The 26,390-nt window shown below is 43.2% G+C and overlaps 1 protein-coding gene across 2 annotated transcripts; it reads right to left on the reverse strand.

The window, feature by feature from the left end:
* Positions 1-2,723: 2,723 nt before the first annotated feature.
* Sf3a3 (splicing factor 3a subunit 3) lies at positions 2,724-22,744 on the reverse strand. Of its 2 annotated transcripts, none has more exons than XM_010625839.3 (17): positions 22,552-22,744; positions 22,225-22,272; positions 20,515-20,567; positions 20,312-20,417; positions 18,280-18,352; positions 17,883-17,974; positions 17,030-17,112; positions 14,835-14,973; positions 14,277-14,345; positions 13,589-13,656; positions 13,278-13,385; positions 12,235-12,304; positions 10,538-10,702; positions 10,335-10,445; positions 8,829-8,919; positions 4,537-4,592; positions 2,724-2,913 (listed from the first exon to the last, which is right to left on the reverse strand). In XM_010625839.3, exons 1-17 carry the CDS (start codon positions 22,645-22,647, stop codon positions 2,836-2,838), a joined length of 1,506 nt encoding a protein of 501 aa, XP_010624141.1. In that variant the 5' UTR covers positions 22,648-22,744; the 3' UTR covers positions 2,724-2,835. The 2 variants fall into 2 exon arrangements, with proteins under 2 accessions (XP_010624141.1, XP_033623568.1); XM_033767677.1 differs by lacking the exon at positions 2,724-2,913 and adding an exon at positions 6,691-6,757.
* Positions 22,745-26,390: the final 3,646 nt, after the last annotated feature.

A 26,390-nucleotide genomic window follows, 5' to 3' on the forward strand; every position in this document is an offset into this window, starting at 1 on the left:
AAACAAAAACAGAAACAAAACAAAAGCTAATGTAAAGCAGCTTGGGCAGTTCGGGGGACTCTCATCCCAATATCCCACCAGAATGGAAGGGTGGCTTATTTGACTGGATCAGAACACTGGCAGGCCGAGCGGGCTGTCCACAAAGATTTGAGGAAAGAGAGGACAGTGTCCTGGTCAGTCCAATGATCGGACCTGAAGAATTAGAGGGGAGGTAGCTATCATCCCAAGGGTAAAAAAATACGCAGGAGGGGCCAGGGATTTAGCTTAGTGGTTCCAACTGCCTTGCAAGCACAAGGTCCTAAATTTGATCCCCAGTACCACCCCTAAAAAATGCAGGAGAAAATTTTTGAAACTTTATCCACCTCTCACTTGCCCTAATACATTGGTTACTTTTAGTGTCCATGCTTTCAGAATTGTCCAGCACCAGCTGACCTCAGGGGGAGGACCAGAAGAGGAGAGATAATGGGTCCAGACCAGACAGATCTGTGCACTTCCTCTCAGTGGTGGGGAGTGAGAACTCTCATTCCTGGGGAAGGCTCATCCCAGGATCAGCCTCTGGGCTCAGCGGAGGGGTAAAGAAAAGCTCACTACCTATCCCAGATACTTCCTGTGGCTTCTCTTCTGCTTTTCTCCTTGAGCTGAATGAACTGTTCTCCACAGTAACCATCCTGGCACAGGTTTGGACTCCACATATGAAGATGAGGTTGTTTACTGGCACTGCTGGGACTCAAAACCCACGGCCTTGTCTATGCTAGCCGAGCACTGTATCACTGAACCACAACTCCAGCCTGGTAAATGTGAGTTTTTTAAGCTTAACAACCAAATAGGGACATTTGGGAATTTGTAAGTACATGAAATTGTAAAAATGTACATACATGCCTATTTTTCTAGTAACAAAATCCACGGTTATCTTTGTATTTTCAAAGGAATCCATGATCCTAGAAAGATTAAGAATGACAGATGTAGCTGGGTATGGTGGTGCAACTTGTAATCTCAGCACTCTGGAGGCTGAGGCAGGAGGATCACCAGAGGGTTGAGGCCTGCCTGGGCTACACAGTGAGTTCAAGGCCAAACTGAATTACTTAGTTAAGACCTTGTCTCAACAAAACCAAACCAAACCACACCTCCAATTTCTGATGATCCTCCTGCCTTAGCTTTCCAAGTAGCTGGAATTATAGGTGGGCACCGTGCCTGGCAAAAACCTTGAATGCCAGAATGTAACCAATGAACAAGAGAAGCTTTTGCTGCAACAGGTCAGCCCAGACTTCCTTCAAGGGCGTTCTGCTAGAGTTCACAGGAAGACTGCAGTTAACCACAGGGGTGATGACAGGACTCCTGAGGGCCTGGCCCCACTGCCCCTCTACACCATGCAAGGGCACTGCATTGACTCAGGAGTCCCAGGCACTCAGTCCTGGGGGCTCTGAGGAATGGAACAGCTGGAAGGTAGCTACTGTCCCAGTAAGAAGGCTGGAAGCATTTCTCCTCCCTGCGTTCCCCATTCTCAAGACTCCAACGGCAGTGTCTCCTTGTACCACTGGCAAGTTTCAGCAATGGATTTCTGGTTGACCCAAATGGGTGTAGTTATCCACTTATTTTGCTTTAGCTCAGGTCTGAAGAGGTTGTCCACCTGGGCTTTAAGTAACTGGAGGAGACTAAGCACAAACAGGTGAGTCGTTGCCCAAGGAATAAGTTGAATCAGGAAAGAAAACATTGATCCAGAGTGAAAAGGTGGGGATGGTGGAATCTTTACTGCCATAGAGATGACGAGGGCAACAGGTAAGTGTGAGAAAGATGGACAGTTGCAAGTTGGGTTTTTTTTTCCAAACAGGTTCTCGCTATGTAGTTCAGGTTGGCCTTGAACTCACAATGGAGCCCAGACTGACCTCAAACTTGTGTCAATCCTCCTGCCTCAGCCTCCCGAATGCTGGAATTACAGGTGTGTACTGCTACACCCAACCTGAGTTGGGCTTTTTAAAAGTAGACATATGAACAACAAACTGAAGAGCTGAGCACTGAGGGAAAAAGGAACCTTTTGGGGAATCCAGTTCTCCAGCAGGCACTGGCCTTCAGAGGAATGGGCTTACTGTCCAGGTCTGGGACCACAAGATGACTAGACACTTCTGTAGTCAGACAAGGATCTTGTAAAACAGACAGGCAGACAAGACCACCAAAGCCTCTTACTCTGAACCAGCATGCAGGTGAAGTCATGCTGGTCCTGTTCCATTGTGTGCCAGGCTGCTGAGGACGGGGAAGGCGGAGGGCTGCTGGGCCATTTCCAAACATTCAACTCCATTCTCCATGCAAATAAAAAAGCAAGCTTCAGGGCCACACCTGGTCCTTAGGAGCAGCCCTAGCTGACTTTGCCTAGGATAAGCATCGATGGAGGACTCAACTGAGGGCAGGGCTCAGCCACAGGTAATGCTCACTTGAGGAAGTGGCGGCAAAGGGATAGGGGTTGGGGAAAGAGGTCAGGTCAGAAGTATTAAACATAATATATATGGCATTAACAAGTGCTTAGTAAATCTTAGCTGCTATTACAGTTGGTGAGAAAGCTAGGGGCGCCAATAACTAAAGGATCACATCAGTCCATAACTCCGGGCTTCAAAACAAGACACATTCAAAACAAAGGCTCGTCTTATTTTCCCACAGAATTTTTTAATATAAAACAAAGATAAAACACATTTCAACTCTGCAATCTGCCAGCATGCCTTGTTTCTACAAGATGCATGCCAGACTATGAGACTACGTAGCAAAGAGTCTTTAAGACCATTTGGTTGGGAGAAATAGAAAAAGCAGACCTCAGGGAAGCCAGAAATTGAGCTACATCCCTGAACACTACAGCAGTCCTTGTCTTTTCAGATCCTCATATGTTTTCTTATTTACAACATTTCCACTGGAGTCTTCATACTCCTCCTAAAAAGGAAAGGGTACACTTCGTTAGCTATATTCCCCAAGAGAAATGTTTGGAATCAATCTCCATGGTATACCCAGGTATCCTGAGACTGGTGTTCACCTAAGACAGCCTTTCTCAACTGAGGTGCCAGAAAAGAGTTAAATTCTCTTCTAGACACCAAGAATTGTGCCAGTCATGACCCATCCATAAGGGTACCCAGGAAAACAGCTTATTCAAATCACTTTGCGTTTACCCTGGTTGAGAAAGGCTAACTTAAAGCATCAGCTTTCAAAGGTTCTCAAAAAGCCAAAGTTGACTGAGGCAGGAGGATCGCTGTGAGTTCAAGACCAGCCTGGGCTACATAGTGAGTTCCAGGTCAGTCTCAACTACACAGTGAGACCCTGTCTCAAAAAAAACAAAAAACAAAAAACAAAAAACAAAAAACAAAAAACAAAACAAAAAACAAAAACCCAAACACACAAAACCAAACCAAACCAGCAAAACAAAACCCCAAAACCGAAAAAAGCCAAAGTTTCTGTCTAGGTGCCACAGTAAGGCCACTGGGACTGAGCTAGAACACTTCCAGGGCAGCTCTGCTTTATTCTATTTTATATATTGGAGTCCTGCATTACTGCTGAAAAAGGTTTTGCTGCTAAGGAAATATATATACATACATACTTTTTTTTTTTTTTTTTTTTTAAATAACGGGGATCAAACTCAGGTTCTAGTGCTTGTGAGACAGGTGGTGGAACCACTGAGCTAAATCCCTGGCCCTACTAAAGAAATAATTAAAACCCACTGGCCAAAAAGAAAGGGAACCTATGGGCAATCCCTGTGGGGCTTGGGGTCGGTCACCACCATACTTCCTATGCATGTCATCCTTTTTTTTTTGACTGGGGATTGACCTCAGGCCCTTCTGCTTGAGGCAGGTGGCAGCACCACTGAGCTAATCCCCAGCCCTCTATGCACGTCATCCTGAGGCTAAAACCTGCTGCTGGATGACAATCTCAAGACCAAAAGGATACCTCCCTATCCATATGAGAGAGTATCATCTCTTATTAGATGCTTTTTTTCAAAAGAGCCCTAGTGTAGGACAGATGCCTGTTTATGAATCCCTGTGGCCGGACAAAAGACTGGGTACTCCTGATTGTCATTTCAAAATTTCAGTGGGAGAATACAACCCTTTTTTCCCCCATTACTGGAGATCAAACTCAGGACATCATGCTTTCGAGGCAGGTGTGGCACCACTGAGTTAAATCCCCAGCCCAACAACCTCTCTTAAGACAAAATATAACTAATATCCCAACTGAATTAGACATATTTTTTTCTTTTCTTGGGGAGGGTTTTTTTTTTTTTTTTTTTTTTTTTTTTTGAGACAGGGTCTCACTGTGTAGTTGAGACTGACCTGGAACTTACTATGTAGCCCAGGCTGGTCTCGAACTCACAGCAATCCTCCTGCCTCAGCCTCCCGAGTGCTGGGATTACAGGCGTGTGCCACCACACCTAAGACTTATATTTCAAGAATCAATGTATAGCCTCTGAACATTGCAGTAAAGCAAGGAAGATTTTCCCTCCGTTCTAAATGGTGAGAGAACCCTGTCATCAATGCTATCCTATCCCCAAGGCTGACACATGACACCCACCTCAGTGTCAGGCTGCCATCGTTCTGAAGCCTTCTGCAGTTTCAGCTTGGCCCACACTGTAGGATGAGAAATGAGTAGCAATCAGATTGGTCATCCACCTGGAACACAGCACCCCAACACTACCCACCCCAGCAGGCTCCCCGGGGTGACTGCTTTAGGGAATCATGGATGCTTTAAACTGGAATTTTGGTTCTAGACCACCTATAAACAAAACTTCTTTTATTGCAAAACCTACCATGATCTTGATTTGCTATAAAAGAAAAGGTAGATCAAATATAATCAAAGAGCTCTTAGAATAAAAAACGGATACTCTATAAGGAGAAAATTAATATGGAACAATGGAACTTATGGGAGAAAGTGACCTGTCTTAAAATTCATAAAAGAGAAAAAGGATACTAGATATTGTCAAATATGTTTAAAGTCTGTGCACATATTTCAAAAACGTCAGTGGCAAAAAAAAAAGTGACATAATGTGGTCAAAGAGTCTGAAAAGAAAATACGGCTCAAAAGACAGTAGACATTAAAATAAAAATCCTGAAAGTTGAAGAGCAAGTTATCCCCTTGAAGATGAAAAGGTAAAGACATCTACTAAAGTATCACAGCTTCAAAGGGAGTTGATCAGACACCTACTGAATAAAGAACAGATTGCTACTGATGCATAACATACTGCTATTATTAGTCTTTTTATATAAATATAAATATATATATACATATATATATAAATTGAATTTTGGGAAACTTTAACAGTGCTGCCAACTTTGGAAAAAGTCATCCCAAGTTACTGTGTTGAGTTGACATCGTACAGAAATGGACAGCCATATTGGTGTACAAATGTTAATTTTTTTTATTTTTATTTTTTTCCCCATGTGTATAGGGGTAACACATCGTACTAAATATGCAAGGTCACATCTACGTGGGTTTGATTACAAAAACTAATGAAGTATTCTCTAAATAATGCAAAAAAGAATAAGATAAGACTATAAGAGCAAGAAGCAATTTAAATATGTTCAGGGACCATTTTCTTCTCCAGAATTAAGGATATTTTAATGTTACATCATTGCCTTTTCTTTTACTTTCCTTTTTAGTTTTATTTTAGGATTCCCTATTTTTAATGTTCATACAGAGGTTTCATTAACTGAAATACTGAATAGTTTCTTTGGTGTGAAAAACTGTAATAGTACACAGGATCCTAATGAGATAATTAATAATGTGAAATAGGAAGTAAAGGGCTAAAGGTGTAGGGAAAGTGTGAAGGGTGGGGGAAGGGTAATAAGGGAGAGGGAAAAAAGTAAGAAACTGAAAAAAATGGAAATAAAGTGTTTGTAAATGGGGAGGGGAGGAGGGGGTGAAGGGAGGGCAGGGACAAGGGGGAAAAAATGAGAATCAAGACCTATTATGTAAAGGTACAGAATCCCAATGATGAATGTAACTGTATTGTATACCTAGATTGTACCAATAAAAAGAAAAAAACAAAAACAAAAGAACAGGTATAAACCACGGAAATAATGACTTGAGTCTCTAGAATGGTGTCAGGAAGATAACTGTCAGGACAAACACCTACATGGAAGCCGGACAAGGTGGCTCATGCCCGTAATCCCAGCACTCGGGAGGCTGAGGCAGGAGGGTTGCTCTAAATTCGAGACCAGCCTAGGCTACATAGTGACTTCCAGGTCAGTCTCAACTACATAGTGAGACCCTGTCTCAAAAAAACAAACGAACAAACACAAAAACACCTACATGGAATAGGTAAGACTACTTGCTTCTAGAGAGGGAAGCTGATTAAAGTATAACAGATGATAATGAGAAGGAAGAACTACTTGGTTCCTGCCTGTATTCCCAAATTTCCTATCAGAAAGAACAATCTCTCACAAAATTAGAATACCATGGAAAATCAAAGCCAAAATGGAGTCTGGGCACGGTGGTGCCCATCTGTAATCCCAGCACTAGGGAGGTTGAGGCAAGAGGAGCGCCATGAGTTTAAGGCCAGCCTGGGTTAGACAGTGAGTTTAAAGGCAGCCTGGATTTCATAGTGAGACCCTACCTCAAAGAACAAAAACAAAACAAACAAATAAAAACCTAAGATGAATGAAGAAACAGTACATGAGATGATAAATGAGAAAATGCTTTAGCTTTTCTGGCACATAGGTACTCAACTGATCATCTTTTCTTTCCTTGCTGATTGCTTTAAACTAGCTGAAGTCTTCAGGCCCCAGATGATATGCTATTCAGGGAAAAAATGGAGACTATTAATATTTACTGTGACAGAGCAGGGCCTTTCTTTGGCATATTCTTTGCCCAGGCCTCTCGGGAATCCAATGCAGAGTGATACTAAAATATTAGATGCTGCCTGGCATGGTGGCGTATGCCTGTAATCCCAGCATTCAGGAGGCTGAGGCAGGAGGATCGCTATGAGTTACAGGCCAGCCTGGGCTACATAGTGAGTCCCAAGGTCAGTCTCAACTACATAGCGAGACCCCCGTCTCAAACAAAACAAAACAAAAAAACAAAAAATAAATAAAATAAAATATTAGATGCTGAAAATGCTGTCATGACTTTCTAAAAACAAAACAAACAAAAGCACAGAGCAATAAAACACAGTACTCTTCATAAAAATCTGAAAGCCATTAGAAAAGAATGTAATCTTCACCGGTTGCTAGTGTGGGTTCACTAAGAATAAGTCAAGCCAAGTAACTCAATTTTCCTGGTGCTGTCTTTTTGTTTTGAGAACTGTGCTACATTCCCAGCCCTTTTAATTTTATTTTGAGATAGGGTATGACTAAATTACCCAGGCAGTCCTCAAAGTTGAAATCTTCCTGCCTTGGCTTCCTGAGTAGCTGGGATTACAAGTGTGTGCCACTGTGCCTGGCAAATTTATTTTTGATGGGATAGTTGACAAGATAAAAAGCCACAGACACAGGATATCACGATTTTAGAACACTACTTTTACAGATACTACCCCTGGATTTCATTAAAAACATGTAGATCTAGCCAGGCGTAGTGGCGCACGCCTGTAATCCCAGCACTCAGAATGCTGAGGCAGGAGGATCGCTGTGAGTTCAAGATCAGCCTGGGCTACATAGTGAGTTCCAGGTCAGTCTCAACTACACAGTGAGACCCTGTCTCAAACAAACAAACAAAATAGAAACATTATAGGGCTGGGGATTTAGTTCAGTGGTTCTGCTGCCTGCCTTGCAAATGCAAGGACCTGAGTTTGATCCCCAGCACCCCCCACCCCCGCAAAAAAAAAGCAAGGAAGGTTAAGTAGGTAATTAGGCAACAAGCCATATTACAATTCTTACTGGCCACATTTATGATCTTGATTGGTAAATTAATAATGAAAAAAGAAATCATGCAGAAATCCACAAAGTTGATTATATTAAAAAAAAAATGCAAACAAGAGCTGGGCATTGGGTATGTGTCTATATTCCTAGCACTCTAGGAACAGAATGTTGTAAGTTCAAGCCTAGCCTCAGCAACTTGGCAAGTTCATATCTCAAAAAAAGAGGGGAGGGGGTTGGGGATATAGCTCAATACGAAGGTGCTGGCTGGGTTCAACCCCCACCAAAACCAGTGAAGGACCCCCAGAATCCATGGGCTAAGTCAAGGATAAACCCTTTAGAGGGTCACTTTCATTTGGCTGTACCTGCAGCTGAGCAAGCAGCTGAAGAGTGTGCTAAGTACAACTGAGAGCAAGTACCTCTAACTCAACTAAGGAAAAATTCCTCTGCTCAGTCAAACCAGCCTAAAGTGAAACCCAACAGAGAGACAAACAAGAAGAAAATGAGTCTGAGAGGAAGAATGTAATGGAAAAAAAACTACCACTGCCAGGAAAAGAGGAAGCCTCTGACTGAGGCCTATGGGGCTTTAACCACACATTCGCTGACACGTACTTCTCTCCTCCAAGTATTTTGCTGCTGTCTTTTTGTGTATTTGCCCTGTGCCCTCAGAAATAAGCATCTTGAGTCTTCTATCTTTTGCCTTTATATTGGCAGTTCTTTACACATTAAAATTGGTTCAAAAAATAAGCATATAGCCATTCACTCAAAATCTTGCATAGAGAGTTCACAGAGCCAGGTTAAAAGCTGTTTTACTTAGCACAGGGGCTTCTCAAGGGAGAAAGTCAGAACTGCTAACTCATTCCCCTCAAAAATTCAGTAGTCATACAACTGCTGCAGCTTTTATTTACCCACAATCTACTGCCCTTGGGTGTAGGTACAGCAGGGTAATGGACAGTGAGTTGTAAGAGTGATGGCAACTGGTCTGCCCTAGGACCAGCCAACAAACATACTTACAGGAGACAGCATCTTCAATCTGGGTCACGTTAGCAAAGTGAGCAGTGTTTGGGATGCCCAAACACCGCATGCCGTGAGCATGGCGCCACTCCTGCAAGAGAGAAGCAGGACGAAGACATGAAGTGGGAACAGCTGGGAGAGGGGAGAGTACTAGTTCCATTCTACTCAGCAACCCAAGCCTGATCCTTTGCAAAGGACTCAAACTAACACATTCCTTTTGTGGCTACCAGCTGGCTGTGACAAAAGGCTGACGATATTTCAAAGCAGCATTGCACTGGTTCAGGTTTGTAAAATGTACATTCTAGATTCAGTAGTCGTACAGATTTCCGGGTCAAGACCACAAAAAAACAATGCAAATTTAGCTTGTCATCCCTCTGATGTGGGAGAGGCTGGCACAGTCCCAGCAACACACCGCCAGCACTGAGTATGACAGGCCAGCATCATCTCTGTAAGTAGTGTTTATCAGCTGGAAGTGAAAATGTCAGTGCAGGAAGAGACAGTGAAGTATTTTTGGCTCCTGGATGGTTAACGACATAGGCTTTACCCTTGGGTGTTGACTCTAGTCATTTGAGACAGTATACACAAAGATTCAGTTTCTCAGGGACTTGGACCCAGAACCAATTAGTAACATGTGTCTAAGAGGAATTCATATAGACTCACCACCTTTGGTCTAGCATAAATCTTTTCCATTATGTAAAATTTCTTTCCAAGTACTAAGAACTGAAGGCAGAAATGAAACAAGGATGTGCCCACCTACTAGAGTACCACTGGCATAAAGTCTTGTCTCAAGAACAGTATGATAAATGCTGGCATTTTAGTTTATTTTCAAAGAGGCAAAGGCCCATTTAAAACCTGGTGGAGGAGGTAGCCCTTTTACTCCTAAGTAGAAAAGTGCCAAGTAGTCAAATGGTCTAAAATGCTAGCAGAGCTGGGCATGGTAGAGCACAAAGTAAGTTAAAGGCTGGCCAACAATACAAAGCGAGACCCTGTCTCAAAAAAACCCAAACCAAACCAAAACAAACAAAACATGCTAGTAGAGCCAGGCACCGTATGTATACCCATAATGCCAACACTCTGGGAGGCTGAGGCAGGAGTAGCACTCCAAATTCTAGCCTAGCCCAGGCAATGGAGTAACTTAGAGACCTTGTCTCAAAAATTAAAAAATGGTTGGAGATGTAGCCTACTGTAAAGGCCCTGGATTCAATCCTCAAAACTGCAAACCAAAAACCAATAATAAAAACAGAACCCCACCCCCAAAACACCTGCAGAGAAGGATGCACAAGAAGAAACAAGAAAAAACAAAAACAAAAACAAAAACAAAATGAGGTTCAGGAATTGTCCCAGGTGTTCAGTTCTAGCACCAAGACTAAAAGCCAAACGCCACGGGCTTCTCAGACTCCCTCCATTCTGGACACTAGTGGTCCCTTCAGGTTGCTCCTGTCCCTTCTTCTACAGCTCTCATGTTTCAACCTCCATTTCCCACAGAAATGGCTCCGAATTCCTTACAGCGAAGTGCCGCTGGAAGGCCTTAGGCCCTCGGTAGGTGTAGTTTCCACAAATCTCACAGTTGTAGTTGATATTTAGGCCATGCAGCTTATACAGCCAGTAGGGGATGGGCTAAAAAACAAAAACAAAACAGCATTCATTAACTAAGGTCTTCAATCTGTTTTCGCAATGGGAAATGGGACAAAGTGGCGAGTGTGACTCACTTTGCCGTCCCAGCCCAGGGGCAGGTTTTTGGGGTTGTAAATGATCTCGTTCTCTTCATCTTCACTTTCACTCTCACTAATCTGTTCTTCCTCCTCCTCTTCTCGCTCTTCTCCTGTCCTGGCTTGCTTGCGTTGTACATTTTCATGAGTGAGCTGTCGTTGTTCCTAAGGCAGGGCATAAATGAGAAAGAAGGTCACAGCAAGAAGTACGCAACAAGAAAAGAAATTTCCTATGACCCTTGCTGATCCCTCACTCCAAGGTTTAAGTTTCTTTACTGCAGAAAAAGGAAAGTCTTGCCTTTATGTTCAGAACTCCTCATTAGCATGCCCTACTTGATCCCAAAGGAAACAAAGGTTTTAGATCACTTGCCTAATTACTCATCTGAGGCTGCAGACCACCAAAGACCAAAAGAACAAAGAATCATTTCTTCTGCCTGTTTCTTAAACCCGACTCTTCTTTTCTTTCCTGCTGTTACTGTCTGCACCGACATGACCACTTTACGACTTGCCCTGAATACCCCATTCTAGTCGTTTCCATTTTGCTGCCCAACTTATCTATTCATAAATCCAAATGTAGTGGTACATTCTCTTTCCTGTATTGGAGATATGGGTGAACCCACAGCCTAAGGCACATCAAGGAAGCAGTCTTAAAACCAGCAGATATCAATAAATGGTGAAATAATAGGAACAACCTTATCAGTACATAGTGAGAACAACTGGAAACCACGAGGCTGAGAAATCACAGAATTCCAAGGTGTACTGCCACCTCCTGGTGGGAAGGCAAAATGCTCTCAGAGAAGAGAGGAGTGGGCACACCTCTGGGGAAGGGCATGATGCAATGGCATCCCTACCATCTCCTGAGGACTGGTGACCCAGACTGATGTCCACACTAACAAAGCTCAAGTTCACTGTGGAGAATGTATCTCCCCAGTGCCTAACGCTGGCTAAATTTTTACTGAAAGCAGTCACAAGAGAACCAACAAGTGACTAGACTCAGCAAAAATACAGGTGGGTCCTCAAACAAGGGCAAACAACATGCTCACAGCAACTGACAAAGATGTGTAAACAACTTCTCGGAGGAGGCTCTGCAAGCAACTGTAAGGGGAAAGGCTCCAAGGCAGTCGACAACTGCACAGAGTAGACACATCCGAGGACTCTTAGAGGCTGTGCATCTCTAGATGCATGCAGCACTTTCTTCCACCTTCTCTTTTGAGAGAGGAAGAGTTCTTCTCATTCTGCCCCTCCTTTCTCTCTGAGCTGAGCTTCCTGGGTAGACAGGGATGTTTCCATTTCTGAGAGAAGGTTCACCACTAGCTCTGTACTATTTTTCTTATATTCTTCTCTGCTTGTAAGTAGTGTCTTGTCAGCCTTTTGTTTCTTACTGCCTTTTGAATGTTTGCTTTCTTGTTGACTGCACTGCACTATTCTGGATACTATGTTGACAGGGGAGTCTCCATGCTTGGCCTTATGACATGAACTAGGCAACCTTGGGAATATCACCTAGCAATAGAACAGGAACCCACTGAAGAGCCAAAAACCTCAGAGCACCCCATTTTGTGCTGAATAAGTTTAACTACCTACCCCTTTCTCTTCTGAACCTGAAAAAACAGAACAACAACAAAAACTACCTGAGTTCCTATCTCTCTAACTCCCATACTTTATAGCATTTATAACCCTCAGCAGAGCTAGGTACTCACCCCAAGAATCTCGACATACTCATAGATCTGGGCTTCTAGGAAAGCAATGTCTTTGTTCCTCTCAGTGTCTCTGAGTAGAAGAAACAAGCTGTATCACTCAAGGGTGCTTTTTCATACCCCAAAATTTGTTTCCTCAGTCTGAGAGTATTTCTTAAATGACTTCATTTAAAATAAACACACAGGGGCCGGGGATTGAGCTCAGTGGCGCTGCAATCTGCCTTGCAAGTGCAAGGACCTGAGTATGATCCCCGGTACCAAAAAACAAAATCAAAAAAATAAAATAAGCACACAAGAAACACTATACTGTGAAAGCAAATGCTCTGTTCATCTCAGAAGTCACAGACAGAAGTCCTGAGATTGTTTCTTAGAGTGCATGGAAGCTTCCTCTATGAGAGTGATGGCAAACCTTTGAGACTGAGTGCCCAAACTGTAACCCAAAACCCATTTATTTACCGCAACATGCCAACACTGCAATCAAACCTGAATACTGTTTTAGTTTAGCAAAAACTCAATATACATTAACATCTTTGTCTTAAAAGAAAGACACAGTAACATGTGTGCCACAGATTCACCACCACTGCTCTATGACCTTGTGGGTGGAAGACCTATCATGACCATTTACATTTTGGTCCTTGAATCCACAAAGCAAATGTGAAATAAAAGAATGAGGCTCTGTAAGGAAGGCAGACCTAGGCTGATATCCTACTTCTGCTGCTTATTGTAAGACGGTGGTTACATTCTGCAACTTTTCTGAGTCTTTAATCTGCAAAAATCAGGGTTAATAGCTATTTCCAGGGTTGTGAGAATTACTGTCCTTGAACAATCACAACCAGTAGCAGAGATTGAGTATACTGGACCTTTATGAACTGATACTGGTGATAAAACAGGCTTAAAATAATGGGGGCTGGAGATTTGGCTCAGTGGTGCTGCACATGCCTGGCAAGAGCAAGGTCCTGAGTTTGATCCCTAGTACCCCCCCAAAAAATAAATGTATATATACAGACACACAATAACAACAATGGGGTGCCACTCCAACCACTCACCGCTTAGTGCCCTTTGATTTGGGATTCTTGGCAAACAGGGAGGTGTCAAGTGATTCCAAAGACTTTCCTTTGGTGCTAAATAGCCTCTGGGCTCGCTCTTCGAGGGTGCTAGAGAGACAGGAACACCACAGGATTTCAGAGAGAATTTACTACACAGTCTCACATATTTTTGTAGTATGTGGTGACAAAAAAAAGTGTAATGAAAGACACTTGGAGGATCACGCAGACACAGCAAATAGGACCATGTTTATAGAGGATCATGCAAAGACACAGCAAATGGAACCATGTTGATGGAAAAACTAGTCTCTTACCCGCCGCATTTCAAGCCTAAAGCTAAGAGTGCAGACTTCAATCTGTCTAGACCCAGAGAGGCCAACTCCTGTACAAAAGACAAACAAATTACAATATTACACGAATAGCTTTTGGGAAATAAATGCAAGATAGTGTGTGAGCATTCCCAGGCTCTGGCAGGACCACACATCCCATAGCCAATCCCCTAGCAGTAAGTTCAAACTCTCCACAGGAATAACTCTGTAGTGATTCAGACTTGATCATACAGGTGTAGTTCCATTACCTCGACTATGGTTTAATGCAGTCAGAATTGTATCACAGTTCTCAGAGTCATTAGGTATGTGTGTTCTCTCAAATTCCTGGACTCTTTCCCACTTAGGGATTGAACACAGGGCCTCTGCTTTGGACTATACTTCCAGTTTTTATTTTGTTTTGTTTTTGACAGGGTCTTGCTAACTTATTAGGTTGTCCAAATTGGGCCCGAACTAGTGATCCTCTTGTCTCAGCCTTCTAGAGTGTTGGAACAGATGTGCAACACCATGCTCAGCTTAATTTTTTTTTCCTTGTGATCTTTTAACATACTTTGTAAATGTCTGTTCCTAGGAAATGGTCTTACTGTTATAGTACCATAACACTAAAGACAGGAAAGTGAGTAGTCTCTCTGAAAGATGCACAGGTGAGACCAGTACTGCTAATAAGAAAACATACCTCCCAGGAGGAAAATGCAGACAGGTCAAGATGGGCACCAGCATGGGTCAGGGCACTGCTTGTCTCTTTCTGCCAAAAAAAAAAAAAAAGCCATTTATTAAGATCCAAGTTTATTACAATGAAGGTAAGGAAGCCATCTAAATTACCAGGGATTGGTTGGTCCCTTTCTTATATCCGTCTAAAAGTAAGATTCAAATGGAAAACTGGAGCAAAGAAAACAGGTAATCCATTTTCTCCCTGAAAGTTCAAGGAAAACTCAAGTTTATTTCCAGGAGTGAAAAGATACATAGATTTGCACCACACAATCTGGTCAGCTTTTGGTCAGAGAGAATCCACAGCAGTCATGATATGGTTGGTGAAAATTCCAGGTCCAGTCAATGTCAAGTGAGTCCTGCCAACTCTTGTTTGAAAGTACACAAAGAAAACTGTGGCAGGGAACACTTGCTAGCCAGAGCTAATACTGAGGGATCAGCATCTAATATCCCGAAGCAGGGGCTCACTATTAAACTATTTCGGTTCCCTGCCACAACCTCCACCTGCACTCCTACTGACGCTCACCGGCCATCCAGGAAAGGTACCATTCTCCCATTTCTTCTCAAATTCATTCTGTATCTTCCCAAAAAGTTCATTCTGATCTTGAAGGGGCTTCACTCTATCTGTGTAATCCTGAAGATACTCAAGCAGCATTTCAAGGTATCTACAAAAGAACATGCACTAGAGAAAGCTCTCAGGATTTCCATCTTTGATATATTTTTATACCCTGTAGACTATAATTTTAGTAATATATTAGTTTTTTGGGGTACTGGGAATTGAACTTGTGTCCTTGTGCTTGCAAGGCAGGTGGCAGAACCACTGAGCTAAATCCCTGGCCTTATCAGTTTTGTTTTGTTTTTTGAGACAGGGTCTCACTATGTAGTTGAGACTGACCTGGAACTCACTGTGTAGCCTAGGCTGGTAATGAACTCACAGTGATCCTCCTGCCTCAGCCTCCTGAGTGCTGGGATTACAGGTATGCACCACCACACCTGGCTTTGGCCCTATTAGTTTTTTAAATAATACTAATTGTAACTTTTTTTGTGATGTTGGGAATCAAATCCAGGGCTTTGCATGGGCTAGGAAAGTGCTGTTATCACTGAGCTACACCCCAGCTCAATAATCGTTCCTTTTTTTGGAGGGTGGGTTTGAGATAGGGTATCAGTTTGTAGTACAGGCTGGCCTCAAACGAGTGGTGATCTTTTTGCCTCAGCCTCCTGACTGGTGGGATTACAGGCATGTGCCACCATGCTTGGCTATAACAATCATTTTTTTTTCTTTCCAGTACTGGGGATCAAATTCAGGACCTTACTGACTTTTCCCCCAGGGTCATTTTGATTCTAATATTTCACATCTCTTTTTATCTTCATGGCATAATACTGAATACTAAGACTACTAGGTTTTAACTCACAAATAAAAGACTTCAGTTAAAAAGTAAGCCAGGTGAGCTGGTGCTTGCCTGTAACCCCAGCACTTGGGAAGACAGAGGGAGGAGGATCACCGTGAGTTTGAGGCCAGCCTGGGCTACATCGTAAGACCCTGTCTCAAAAAACAAAAAAAAAGAAAAGAAAGTAAGTAAAATACAGGCAGTCAAAAGAGCAGGCTCACTAATCATGGGCACAATTAACACAAATGTAACTTTATACTTGACATCAGATCTAGACATCTCACTTTAGCTACAACTTGAGAAAGTCTAGTTTTTCCTCCACTAAATTAACAAAAAGAATTCCCAGAATAGCTGACTTTTCTTCTATAATTAGACAAAACCAATAATATATAGGGTTTGGGGATGTGGCTCAGTGGCAGAGTGCTTGTCTAGCATGGGAAGTCTTAGGTCAGTGGTGGTGAATCTATGGTATAAACGTTACTGCTTTTCTTTTAGGACAAAAGACTTAATGTATGTTATTTTTTCTAAACTGAAACCTCAGTATCCAGGTCTTTTTGTTTGTACTGAGGATTGAACTTGGGTCCTTGTGCTTAATATTCAGGTTTAACTGCAGTGTTGGCACTGCCATAAACAAGTGGATTTTGGGTTATAGTTTGAGTACTCGGTCTCTAAAAGGTTTGTCACACTGCCTCAGGTGTTCAAGAGGATGGGCCTAAACTCAGAGATACATCCATAGTGTCACCTTTATGTAAAGCCAGAGTATTGCAACCCCACCTTTTTTGGGGGGGGGGTAGGGGTGGATACCAGAGATCAAACCCAGGACCTTGCACTTGCAAGGCAGGCAGGTAGCAACCACTGAGCTAAATCCCCGGCCCTCTGTTTGGTTTTTTGAGACAGGGTCTCACTGTAGCTCAAGCTGGCCTTGAACTAACTGGTGATCCTCCTACTTCAGCCTTCTGAATACTGGGGTTTTATGCATGCACCATCACACCCAGCTAAATGTGTCTTATCATAGAGAGTCAGTACATGTACATCACACATCTTAATTCTTATGTCCCCTTCTCTTCCGTTCCCTCCAGAAATACTTTAAAACCATATCATTCATAGGTCTTATTCTCCAATAAACTTGGAAGTCACTCATGTACGTTTTCTTTTTGATACCGGGGATTGAACTCAGGACCTTGTGCTTGCAAAGCAGGAGATGGAACCACTGAGCTAAATCCCCGGCCCTCATGTACATTTTTAAAGAAACAAAATTCAGAACTTTACACTCAAACTTTCATATCGTATTATAATCAAATCTAGCAGAAACCTGGAGGCTGCCAATACCTACCTCTTATATTCTGCATTCTTCCTTTCTTTAGGAATGTCAAATAACTGGTCAAAGATTGACAGGTATGTGATATAATCCAGCTTCTGGAAAAAAAAAAAAAAAAAAAAGGAAATGATGGGAGTCAATTAAGTCACTGCACTGTTATAACCTTCAGTAAGTGAGATCAAAACTGAGTGTTCTGTAACAAAGCCAACAAGGCCTACCTCATCTTAGTTTTTTCTTTCCCATCATTCAATCCCTACAATAACTGGAATGTTAACACACTAAACAATGAAGAATATCACATATCTGACTCTATAAGATCAAGTTAATGAACTGTAAATAAGGAAATATTTGTCAAATACTTAATGCACACCATGCTCTTGGTTAGAAATATGACAACCTAAAATGAGGTTCTAAAGGTGCCATTTGCTCATTCATGGCAACTACTTAGTGAATGTCTCTCTGGTCTAAGTGTGGGGATTCAGAAGAGAATCTCTCATGGAGCTTTCTGAAAAGACATTAAGTAGCCCTTTGCTGGCAAGGCATGTTGTATCTCCCATACAACTAGTATTGTGTGTGCCTAGCATGAGGGTGTGGTATTTGTTGGCTTTACAAAAATTTTTATTTTTACAAAAGTAAAATATACTTGTATTAATAAAATTTATTAATAAGATGCTTGTTGCATTACTAAACATGTCTGATTTTCATTCTGAATGCTGTCTCATTCCAAGAAAGCTTATCAACTCTTTCATATTTACACAGTAATTATAAAACACAAGGAAGACACTAAATGCTTCATGTCTAGTAGTCCCAGCCTGGCACCCTGACTTGGTTCCTAGACTCACAACCTCTCCCCTCTCCCAGGCCTCACCTCAGACGCCTTCAGGTTAATGTACTTGAGGTAACAGTCATGGAGATCGAGGTAACGCCCATATCCCTCTTCATCTGTGAACTCCACCAAGTCTGAAGGAATAAGACACATCACTCATCGATTCAGACACTACAGACCACTCTCTTGGACTTGCCTTTGCAAACAGACCCAAGTTACACAAGGCATCCTCTCACCCAAATGTGCTCCCTAATCCAGTGAACTTCAAGAACAACATAAAAGGAATATTTTTCACAAGGTCAATTTAGGATGGCATTTATTCCAGAAACCAATGAAAAGAAAACTTCACTAAAAGTTTCCCTGAGACCCTGCAGGCAAACTTGAGCTGTCATTAACCTATATTTTGCTAGTGCTGGAGACAAACATTAAACCTACTTACTTTGTGCCTCTTCGCTTGGATTCTCTCGAGCTTTCAGGAGCTCCTCAAATTCCACTGACATTGGCACACAGATCTGAAGGAAAAAACAAAAGCTCAGGTACATCTGTCACTGTAAAAGTTTAGGGCTGGGGATTTAGCTCAGTGGTTCCGCCGCCTGCCTCGCAAGCAGAAGGACCAGAGTTTGATCCCCAGCACCAAAAAAAAAAAAAAGTTTCAATGCCCAGGAATAAGATATACAAACAGTTTGACTTCCAATGCTTCATGCAGCCTTGATTTTTCACAAAAAGCCTACTATTGTTCTCCAATTTCTTTCATTTTTTGCACTGACTAAAAAGTGCTAAGGTAACACATGCTCAAAACAAAAATGTTTCCTTTTATTCCTTTTATTATAGTTCTCCTGAAAATAGGTAACTGTACTTTCTAAAATTTTTTATTTTTGGTGATACTGGGTACTGAACACAGTACCTTCGCACCGAGCTATGTCCTCAGCCCTTTTAAAAATTCTGAGATAGGGGTTGGGGATTTAGTGCAATGGTTCTGCAACCTGCCTTGCAAACCCAAGGTCCCCAGTTTGATCCCCGATACCAAACAAGAAAAAATTTCTGAGACAGTTTAAGTTGCCAAATTGCCCAGACTGGACTCAAAGTTGTGATTCTCCTCCCTCAGCCTCCCAGACTGATGAGAATATAATCATGTAGCACCATGCCCAATTTGAATCATCTGGAGGAGCAGTAGAAAATCTTGATGTGACTGACACCAATTAAATCAAAACCAGTTGCACGTGGGACACTCTGGGTGCAATCCGTATCATTGGGAGAAGCATAAATCAAAGGGAGGCAGGTATTAGTATTAAAAAAAAATATCCCAGCTAATTAAAAAATACAGCAAAATTTGGAAACCACTGCTGTATATTACACATACGTATCTGTATAAGCACAGCCATGCCTGAACAAAGTGATTTCATTTTTTTACTAAGCAGACTTGCTCTTTTCACTTAGTATGACTTGGGTATCCTTTCAATTTATTTAACTATTTCTCATCACTTTTCAATGTTGGCTAGGATTAACACATCAGAATGATTCTCATGTTTTCTTTCTCGGTTAGCAGCAGCTCTCATACCTGATCCTGCTGAGGGTGTTGGCGGACTCTCAGGATGTGAGAGGACCTTCATTTACCTCCACAGTCCTTCCTCCTTTCTGCTAATTTCTAGCCTTTCCCTTCAAGTACATACAGCTCTCCTGTCTTCCTTAGGACTCTCTTGGTCTCTTTTTCCTGCCAGCCTTTTGCATGCATCTTCCACACTCCATACTTCTACTTACCCATCATCCACTTTACCCCATGACCAGATTTCATCCCCACTACTTCAAGGAAACATCAATCTGGCAGTTATCAATCAACAATATTTGATACCATGCCTTCCTTTCTGATTTGACCTTTGAAGTCTTCCCAGGCTCCTTTTCTGTTAACTAACTTACTAATTAACTGTTAATTAACTTAGAAGAGTGGCCCAAGGCACATGAACAAGCCCTGACAAGTCTACTTTCACATTCTCTCTTCCAGAACTCTATATGGTTTAACCATCAAACCCATGTGATCTCCAAATCTCTTCTTTTTTGCTTTTTCTTCTTTTTGAGCCTCACTATGTAGCCCAAGCTGGTCTTAAACTCATTTCTTAGTCCAGACTAGACTTGAGCTCATAGTGATCCTCCTGCCCTAGCCCTCTTGAGTGCTGGGATTACAGGAGTGCACCACCATACCTGGCTTGGTATGCTCTTTTTTTTGAAGGGACATCTGAGTGCCACATCTCCATTTTCCTTATATCTTTCCTTTAGGATGCTCTTTGGAGAAAATACACCTTCCTTTTTATTTTCTGTTCATTTGTTCAGTACCGGGGATCAAGCTCAGGACCTCATGCTTACCAGTCAGGTGTCCATACCACTGAGCTAAATCCCTGGCCCTACATCCTCCTTTTTAAAAAAAATATTTTTCCTTCATTTAAAAAAATTATTTATTTTTGGAGAAAATACCATACCTCATTTGGGTGCTTCCGGTGGAATTCCTTTATTTGCTTGAGTCTGTTATAGAATTCAGCAAATTCATTGGGTCCTGAAATGGCATTGAGCTCTTCCTTTCGTAACCTACAATTCCAGAAAAATCCAGAGGATAGAACAGTCAGTCCTTTAACCATGGCTCACAGGAGCACTAACTCCTGGACTGGCCAGAACTGTCACTTACCCATCCTTATCATCATACAAATCCCTCAGGTTCCCACTGACCTCCATATACCTCTGAAAGGCAAAACCAAACCAATTAAAATGAAGCAATTTGTACAACTACCCCAAAAAAGGTACTCTCGTCAAAGCCCAGGTAAACCCTGTAAGATATGTCCTTAAAAGTCCCCATGCTTTCTCAGCTGGGGATATAGCTCAGGGGTAGAGTACACTGCCTGGCACATGTAAGGTCTTGAGTTTTATCCCCACCACCATTAAGAAAAGGTCCCAGCCAGGTGTTCTCATTCACTCAGGAGGCTGAAGCAGGAGGACTGCCAAGTTTGAAACCAGCTTGAGCTACACAGTGAGTTCAAAGCCAGCCTAGAGTATATATTAAGACCCTGTCTCAAAAAACCAAAAAGTTCCTTTGTGTTCTAGTCTTTACAGACCGTTATTTACTGACATCCAATATTTCCTGTAACAGACTTATCTTCACCCTCCTTCAGGTGAACACCTAACATCCTCAAAGATAAAAAGATGGCCCAAGATGAATTTTACAACTTTAAAAACCTTGGATGATGAGTACTCAGGCTAAATAAACATCATACTGATTGGAAAATATTGTTACCAGTCAAAGTATATTGACGCAGGATAGTGCAGGCCCATGCTCTTCTCTATAACCTTCAGGGCCAGATTTGTTTCAGAATTTTTCCTTCTCCTCCCCCTCTTTTTCTTTTGCAGTGCTGAGATCAAACCCAGGTTTGTGCAAATGCTAGATAAAAGGCAAGAGATATAGCTGAGTGGCACAGCACTTGCCTAGTATGTTCAAGGCCCATGTTCAAGGTACTGGGTTCAAACCCCAGTATCACAAAAAAAAAAAAAAAAAAAAAAAAACCAAAACCAAAAACCTTAAAAAAAAAAAAATGCCAGACAATGGCTCTACTACTGAGCTATATCCCCAGCCCTGTAATTTTTAAGTTCAGAAAGATACAATGTACTATATTAATAGTTCTGCAATAGTCTTTATGCATTACTTACTAAGTAGGGCAAATAAAAACCGAAAAAACTCTCATCGCTTCAAGCTAAGTTTTACTACCAAGTAAGTTCATGTCAAATTTTGCTACTAAATATATAACAAAAAGAAGAAAATCTCTTGGCTCTCTGGGTAGTTTGGATTTGGGAACTGAAAGGACTGGGGCTTGTAATCTATCTCCTGCAAATCAGAAGCTCTAAGTCTTCTATATCTTTCTTTTAAACAGATTTCAAGCCTATGAAAAGTATGTAGTATTACAAGCCCGCATTAAACGATCAGTCAGCTTTAATAATTACCAAGTTTTTGACTACTTTTTTTTAAAAATAAGGAATTGAACTGTTACTGGGCAAATACAGCTTAGTAGACCGAATTACTCCAAAATAGTGTTCTGGGAAGAAATATATTAACACTTTTCTGATTTTGAGGAAAGAGTGCCTTTTGTGCCTGAGTCATGGACTTTTCGAAACTATTTTTTGCACATCCAAAGAATACAGGATGCTTCTCTTAAAGCAATAAAGAATGTATGAGTTCCCTACTCCAAGAAGGGACCCTGAAGTTCGCAGCTCCGTCGACTTTGGCCAAGAAGACAACCCTTCTCTGGTCAATCCAGTTACCTTTGGTCAGGGCTCCCGATGAAGTCCCGCCCTCTTTCTTTTCCCGCCCATCCCGACCCAAAGTGAAGCGAGACAGCGGATCACTCACATCTTGCATGGCCCGAGTGCGGTGGTCAGAATTGATCTGGTCCCGGAGCTAAAGAAGAGTAAATGATGACACAGGCTGTTAAGAATTGTGCAGGTGAAAAGGCCGCCCCGGGGCGGTGCTGCCCCGCCAGTCTTAGCGGCTGAAGCAGAGGGCCCTCTGGGGTCTGCGCCCCCGGAGGGCCTTAACAAAGCCGGAGGCCCTAGGGAGCCCCGCACAGAGGCGAGGCGGGCGGGCCGGGGAGGGTTTGAGGCCGAAGTCGGCTCTCAGCGGTTAAACGCGGGCCAGCAGTCCAGCCTGTGAAGTAGCCCCTGCCCACGCTCCACTCACCGTGGACTTCTTAGTGAGCATCTCTTTGGCCATTACATCCATGAGCCGTTCCTTCTCCTCATGGTACCGCCGCTGTTGCTCCAGAATTGTCTCCATATCCCCTTCGCAGCGGTACAATTCCGGCCACGGACACAACCGGAAGCAGCTCCTACCGCCTCGCGCGCCTGCGTCCCCTCGCTGCTTGTCCCGCTGCACCTAAGTTCCGCGACTACCGGAAGTGCTTCAGGGACTGGAGGAAAAATGAGCACCACTAGGAGCTCAGGTCTGTGCTACCGAGATGGCAACAGTGCCCCCTGCTGGTCGGGGGTGTAGCGGTGTGACGCCTAGATATTCTCAGATGCCTCTAGACACACAAAAGGCTAGGAATCTTGAAGACTAGTGATGGCTGGCTTCCTGAAATATCTCGGGGCCGGGTGTGTTAGGGAATTGATTATGTTAAAGGATGCTGTGACTCTGCCATCACAGGCTGCATTTTCCTGGTGCTTCTTGGCTCTTGGAATGACTTCATGCTGTTATCTTTAGTTTCCCTCCCACCAAGGCCACAGTGGTCCAGAGAAGTTGAAACCTGCTTCTGCAGGGCTGGACCCATAAAAAGCAACCTGGCCTGTGATAGGTTAAAAGTATCCCACTCCTCATGAATAAGCAGTACCCCAGCCCAAAACCAATAAAAGGACCTTCCTCTCTTTGTTCTCTTCTTCTCTTCCTCTTCTTCTTCCTCCTCCCTCCTCCCCTCCCTCTCCCTCTCTCCTCCCATCCCTTGAATAAAATCTCCAGTCGGACCTCTCGGTGTGCTGGCATAGGTGTTGAGCGTCACAATTCCCTTTCAAGATGGGCGATAGGAAAACCCTGTGGACTACGTGGTCAGGGATAGTGCGGCGTGAGTAGTTGAAAAATATGGATGAGTTGGGAAACCAAAACTTGAGTTTGTAGTTTTGTTTGATAATATTTTCCCCCTTTGGACCTCATTGTCTTTTTTAGTAAAATGGGGTTGAAGATGTTTTTTGTTTTAATGAAATTCACATGTGGAGACAGTATCCTTGTCCATTAGCAAGGGACTCATCAAATAAAACATGATGCAGGCAAAATGTGGTACAGACGTCTTTTAAGAAAACAAAGTCTTGGGGCCGGGTATTTAGCTCAGTGGTTCCGTTGCCTGCCTTGCAAGCACAACGTCCCGATTTTGATATCTGGTACACCAAAAACAAAAACAAAAAAAACAAACCAACAACAACAAAAACAAAGTCTTTATGTCCACTTCTAGGTGGAGAAACAAGGAAAACATGCCGACTGTTTCAGACCCAACCTGAGTCCATTAATTGGTGAATGGATAAACATAATGTGAAAAAAAAAAATATATATATATGCAATAAAGGAACACTATAAGGATGAACCATGACAGGACTGTCCTACATAAGGAGGGCAGATACAAATATGCCAAAGTGTGTGTCCAGGTGAAATGTCCAGAAGGAAAAATCTATAGAGACACCAGGTAGCTGAGTGGTTGCTTGCGACTGGCGATGAGACTGAAAGTGACCACAAATGGGTACAAGGAGTCCTTTTTTGGAGTGGAAAGAATGTTCTGAAGTTGGATTTTGGTGATATGGATATGCAGCTTTGTTAATTTTTCTACAATTAATTGAATTGCACACAAAATGGATGAAGCATATAGTATGTACATTATAACTCAATAAAGCTGTTAAAAATCTTTACGAACTCGTGGAAAGATGACCACACAAAGTGAAAAAAAGTTAGATGCACAGCAGTGTAAAAATAGATGTGCTGAGGTTATTTCTGTAAGGATATCCAATTCACAGTAAACAGTAGTTGTTCCTGAGGAGATAGCCTTGGGGATCTAGTATGGCAAGATTTTTCTTTGTACATACCCAAATTACAACATGAAGTCCTATTTCTTTTTCTTTTAAATACACTTATTAAAACTTTAAATTGGGGACCGGGGATTTAGCTCAGTGGTTCTGGCAACTGCCTTACAAGGACCTGAGTTCGATCCCCAGTACCAAAAAAAAAAAAAGGAATAAAGAATGAACCAGGAGTTAAAACAAACAAACAAACAAACAAACAAAAAACACTTTAAATTGGAAGGTCTGGGGATATAGCTCAGTGGTAGAGCACTTGCCTAGACTGCGTGAAGCCCTGGATTTGGACCCTAGCACTAAACATAAATAAATACTAGGGTTTGAGATGTTAAATCTGGAAGTTTATATCAAAATAAATGAAACTGTTGAACTGCACGTCTTTTCCTTATGTGGGTAGTTAGAGCACCTGAGCAGCATACAGTTTTGCCGCAAAACATACAGTTTTGTCACTCGGCCTCAGATCTGAAGCTCTCCTTCCTCTAAATGCTTCCCCGTCTCACTTCTTCAAACCAGACATCAAAGCTTTTCTCCTCTCACTGCTGCTACCTCCCTCAGGATCCCTCGCCTGGATTACTGCCCCACCTGCCCCAGCCTGCTCATCTTACCCCTCCAAATCATCCATTATTCATGTGCAGACACAGTGATCTTTCTAAAACCCAAACCGCTCACGCTCCTGCTTAGAATTTCCACTGGCTGCTTTACCGGGGTGAGTTCTGTTTAACTTGGCGTTGGGCTTCTCGCGACCTGAGCCGGCCTGGCCTGCCCTGCCCTGCCGTTTTACTTTCTCGGCATTTCCTCCAAATGCAATTACTCGATGCTTCCCCAAAGCGCCATATGCTTCCAGGCCTCCAGGCTTTGCACCAGCTGTTTTCTACGCATTGGACTGCTCTTCCTCAACAAGTATTTATTGAACATGTAGTAAGTGCTGGGAGCTGAGGAATGAGCAAGGCATGCACAGGAGCCCAGTCCTCAGGCTGGTGGGAGAAACAAAAATGAAAAGCATGTAATTATTATGAGCACACATGTTGGGTGTTAAAGGTTTGCTGAGAATGCCAGTCACGACCTCAGAAAGTTGAGGCCTCAAACTGGGCCCAGGGAGCAGTGTAACGCGGATTAGAAACCCAGATCTACTGGTGACTACCTCTGTGACTATGAAATGGAGGTAGTAATGGCCACCAGATTGAGTTGTGGTGGTATGCGGGGAGGCGACTTCTTAAAATAGGTATCATCTCCGGCTGGGGATTTAGCTCAGTGGTGCTGCCGCTTGCCTCGGAAGCTCCAGCTCCCGAGTTCGATCGCCGGTACCAAAACGAAAATAAAAAGATCGCAAGGCTTCTTCCAGGCACTTCCACCAGGGGCCTGGATCTCCGCCCCGAGGCCGCCTGTGATCTGGGACGCAAGTACCTGCCGTTACAGCCAGCCCGCCCGGTCAGCCAGCAGCCCACGGGAGAGGAGCAGGGGCCGTGTGCTGGGGAGCAGCGCTCCGCCCCATCTCCCCACTTCTGGGGACAGCCCCCTAGCTCGTTCCCGCCCCCGCTCTTGAATCACGGGGGGGCGGGGCCATGACCCATTCATGCTGGGAATCGGATCCAGATGTTCCCGCGGCGCGTGCAGCTGCATCCTTGCCTTTTTTGGCAAAAAACGTGTGGCCGCGAGCGAATCCCGGGCCGCCCCCGCGGATCCTTGGGAAGAGGGGGAATGGAGCTGAGGGTCTAGGCCCGACAGAGGAGCTAGCAGGCCCGAGTGTTCCCACTGCGGGACTGGGGCTGGGCTGTTGTTAGGAGAGGGGGCGATGTGTACCAGACAAAGGAAGAACCCACTGCCACTGGGCCAGAGTCTGGGACCTCCCCCAACCCCTCCCTTCTCCACTGCAAGGAAAGCCCTCTCCCAGCAGGCAGAAGGCAGGCCAGGCTGGAGAGGGACGGTGGCCGGCCGGATGGGGAATCCCCTTCCTGGAGACCTCCC

The sequence above is a fragment of the Fukomys damarensis genome, unplaced genomic scaffold, assembly GCF_012274545.1.
Source record: "Fukomys damarensis isolate Sample0158 unplaced genomic scaffold, DMR_v1.0_HiC HiC_scaffold_23, whole genome shotgun sequence".
NCBI lineage: Eukaryota > Metazoa > Chordata > Mammalia > Rodentia > Bathyergidae > Fukomys > Fukomys damarensis.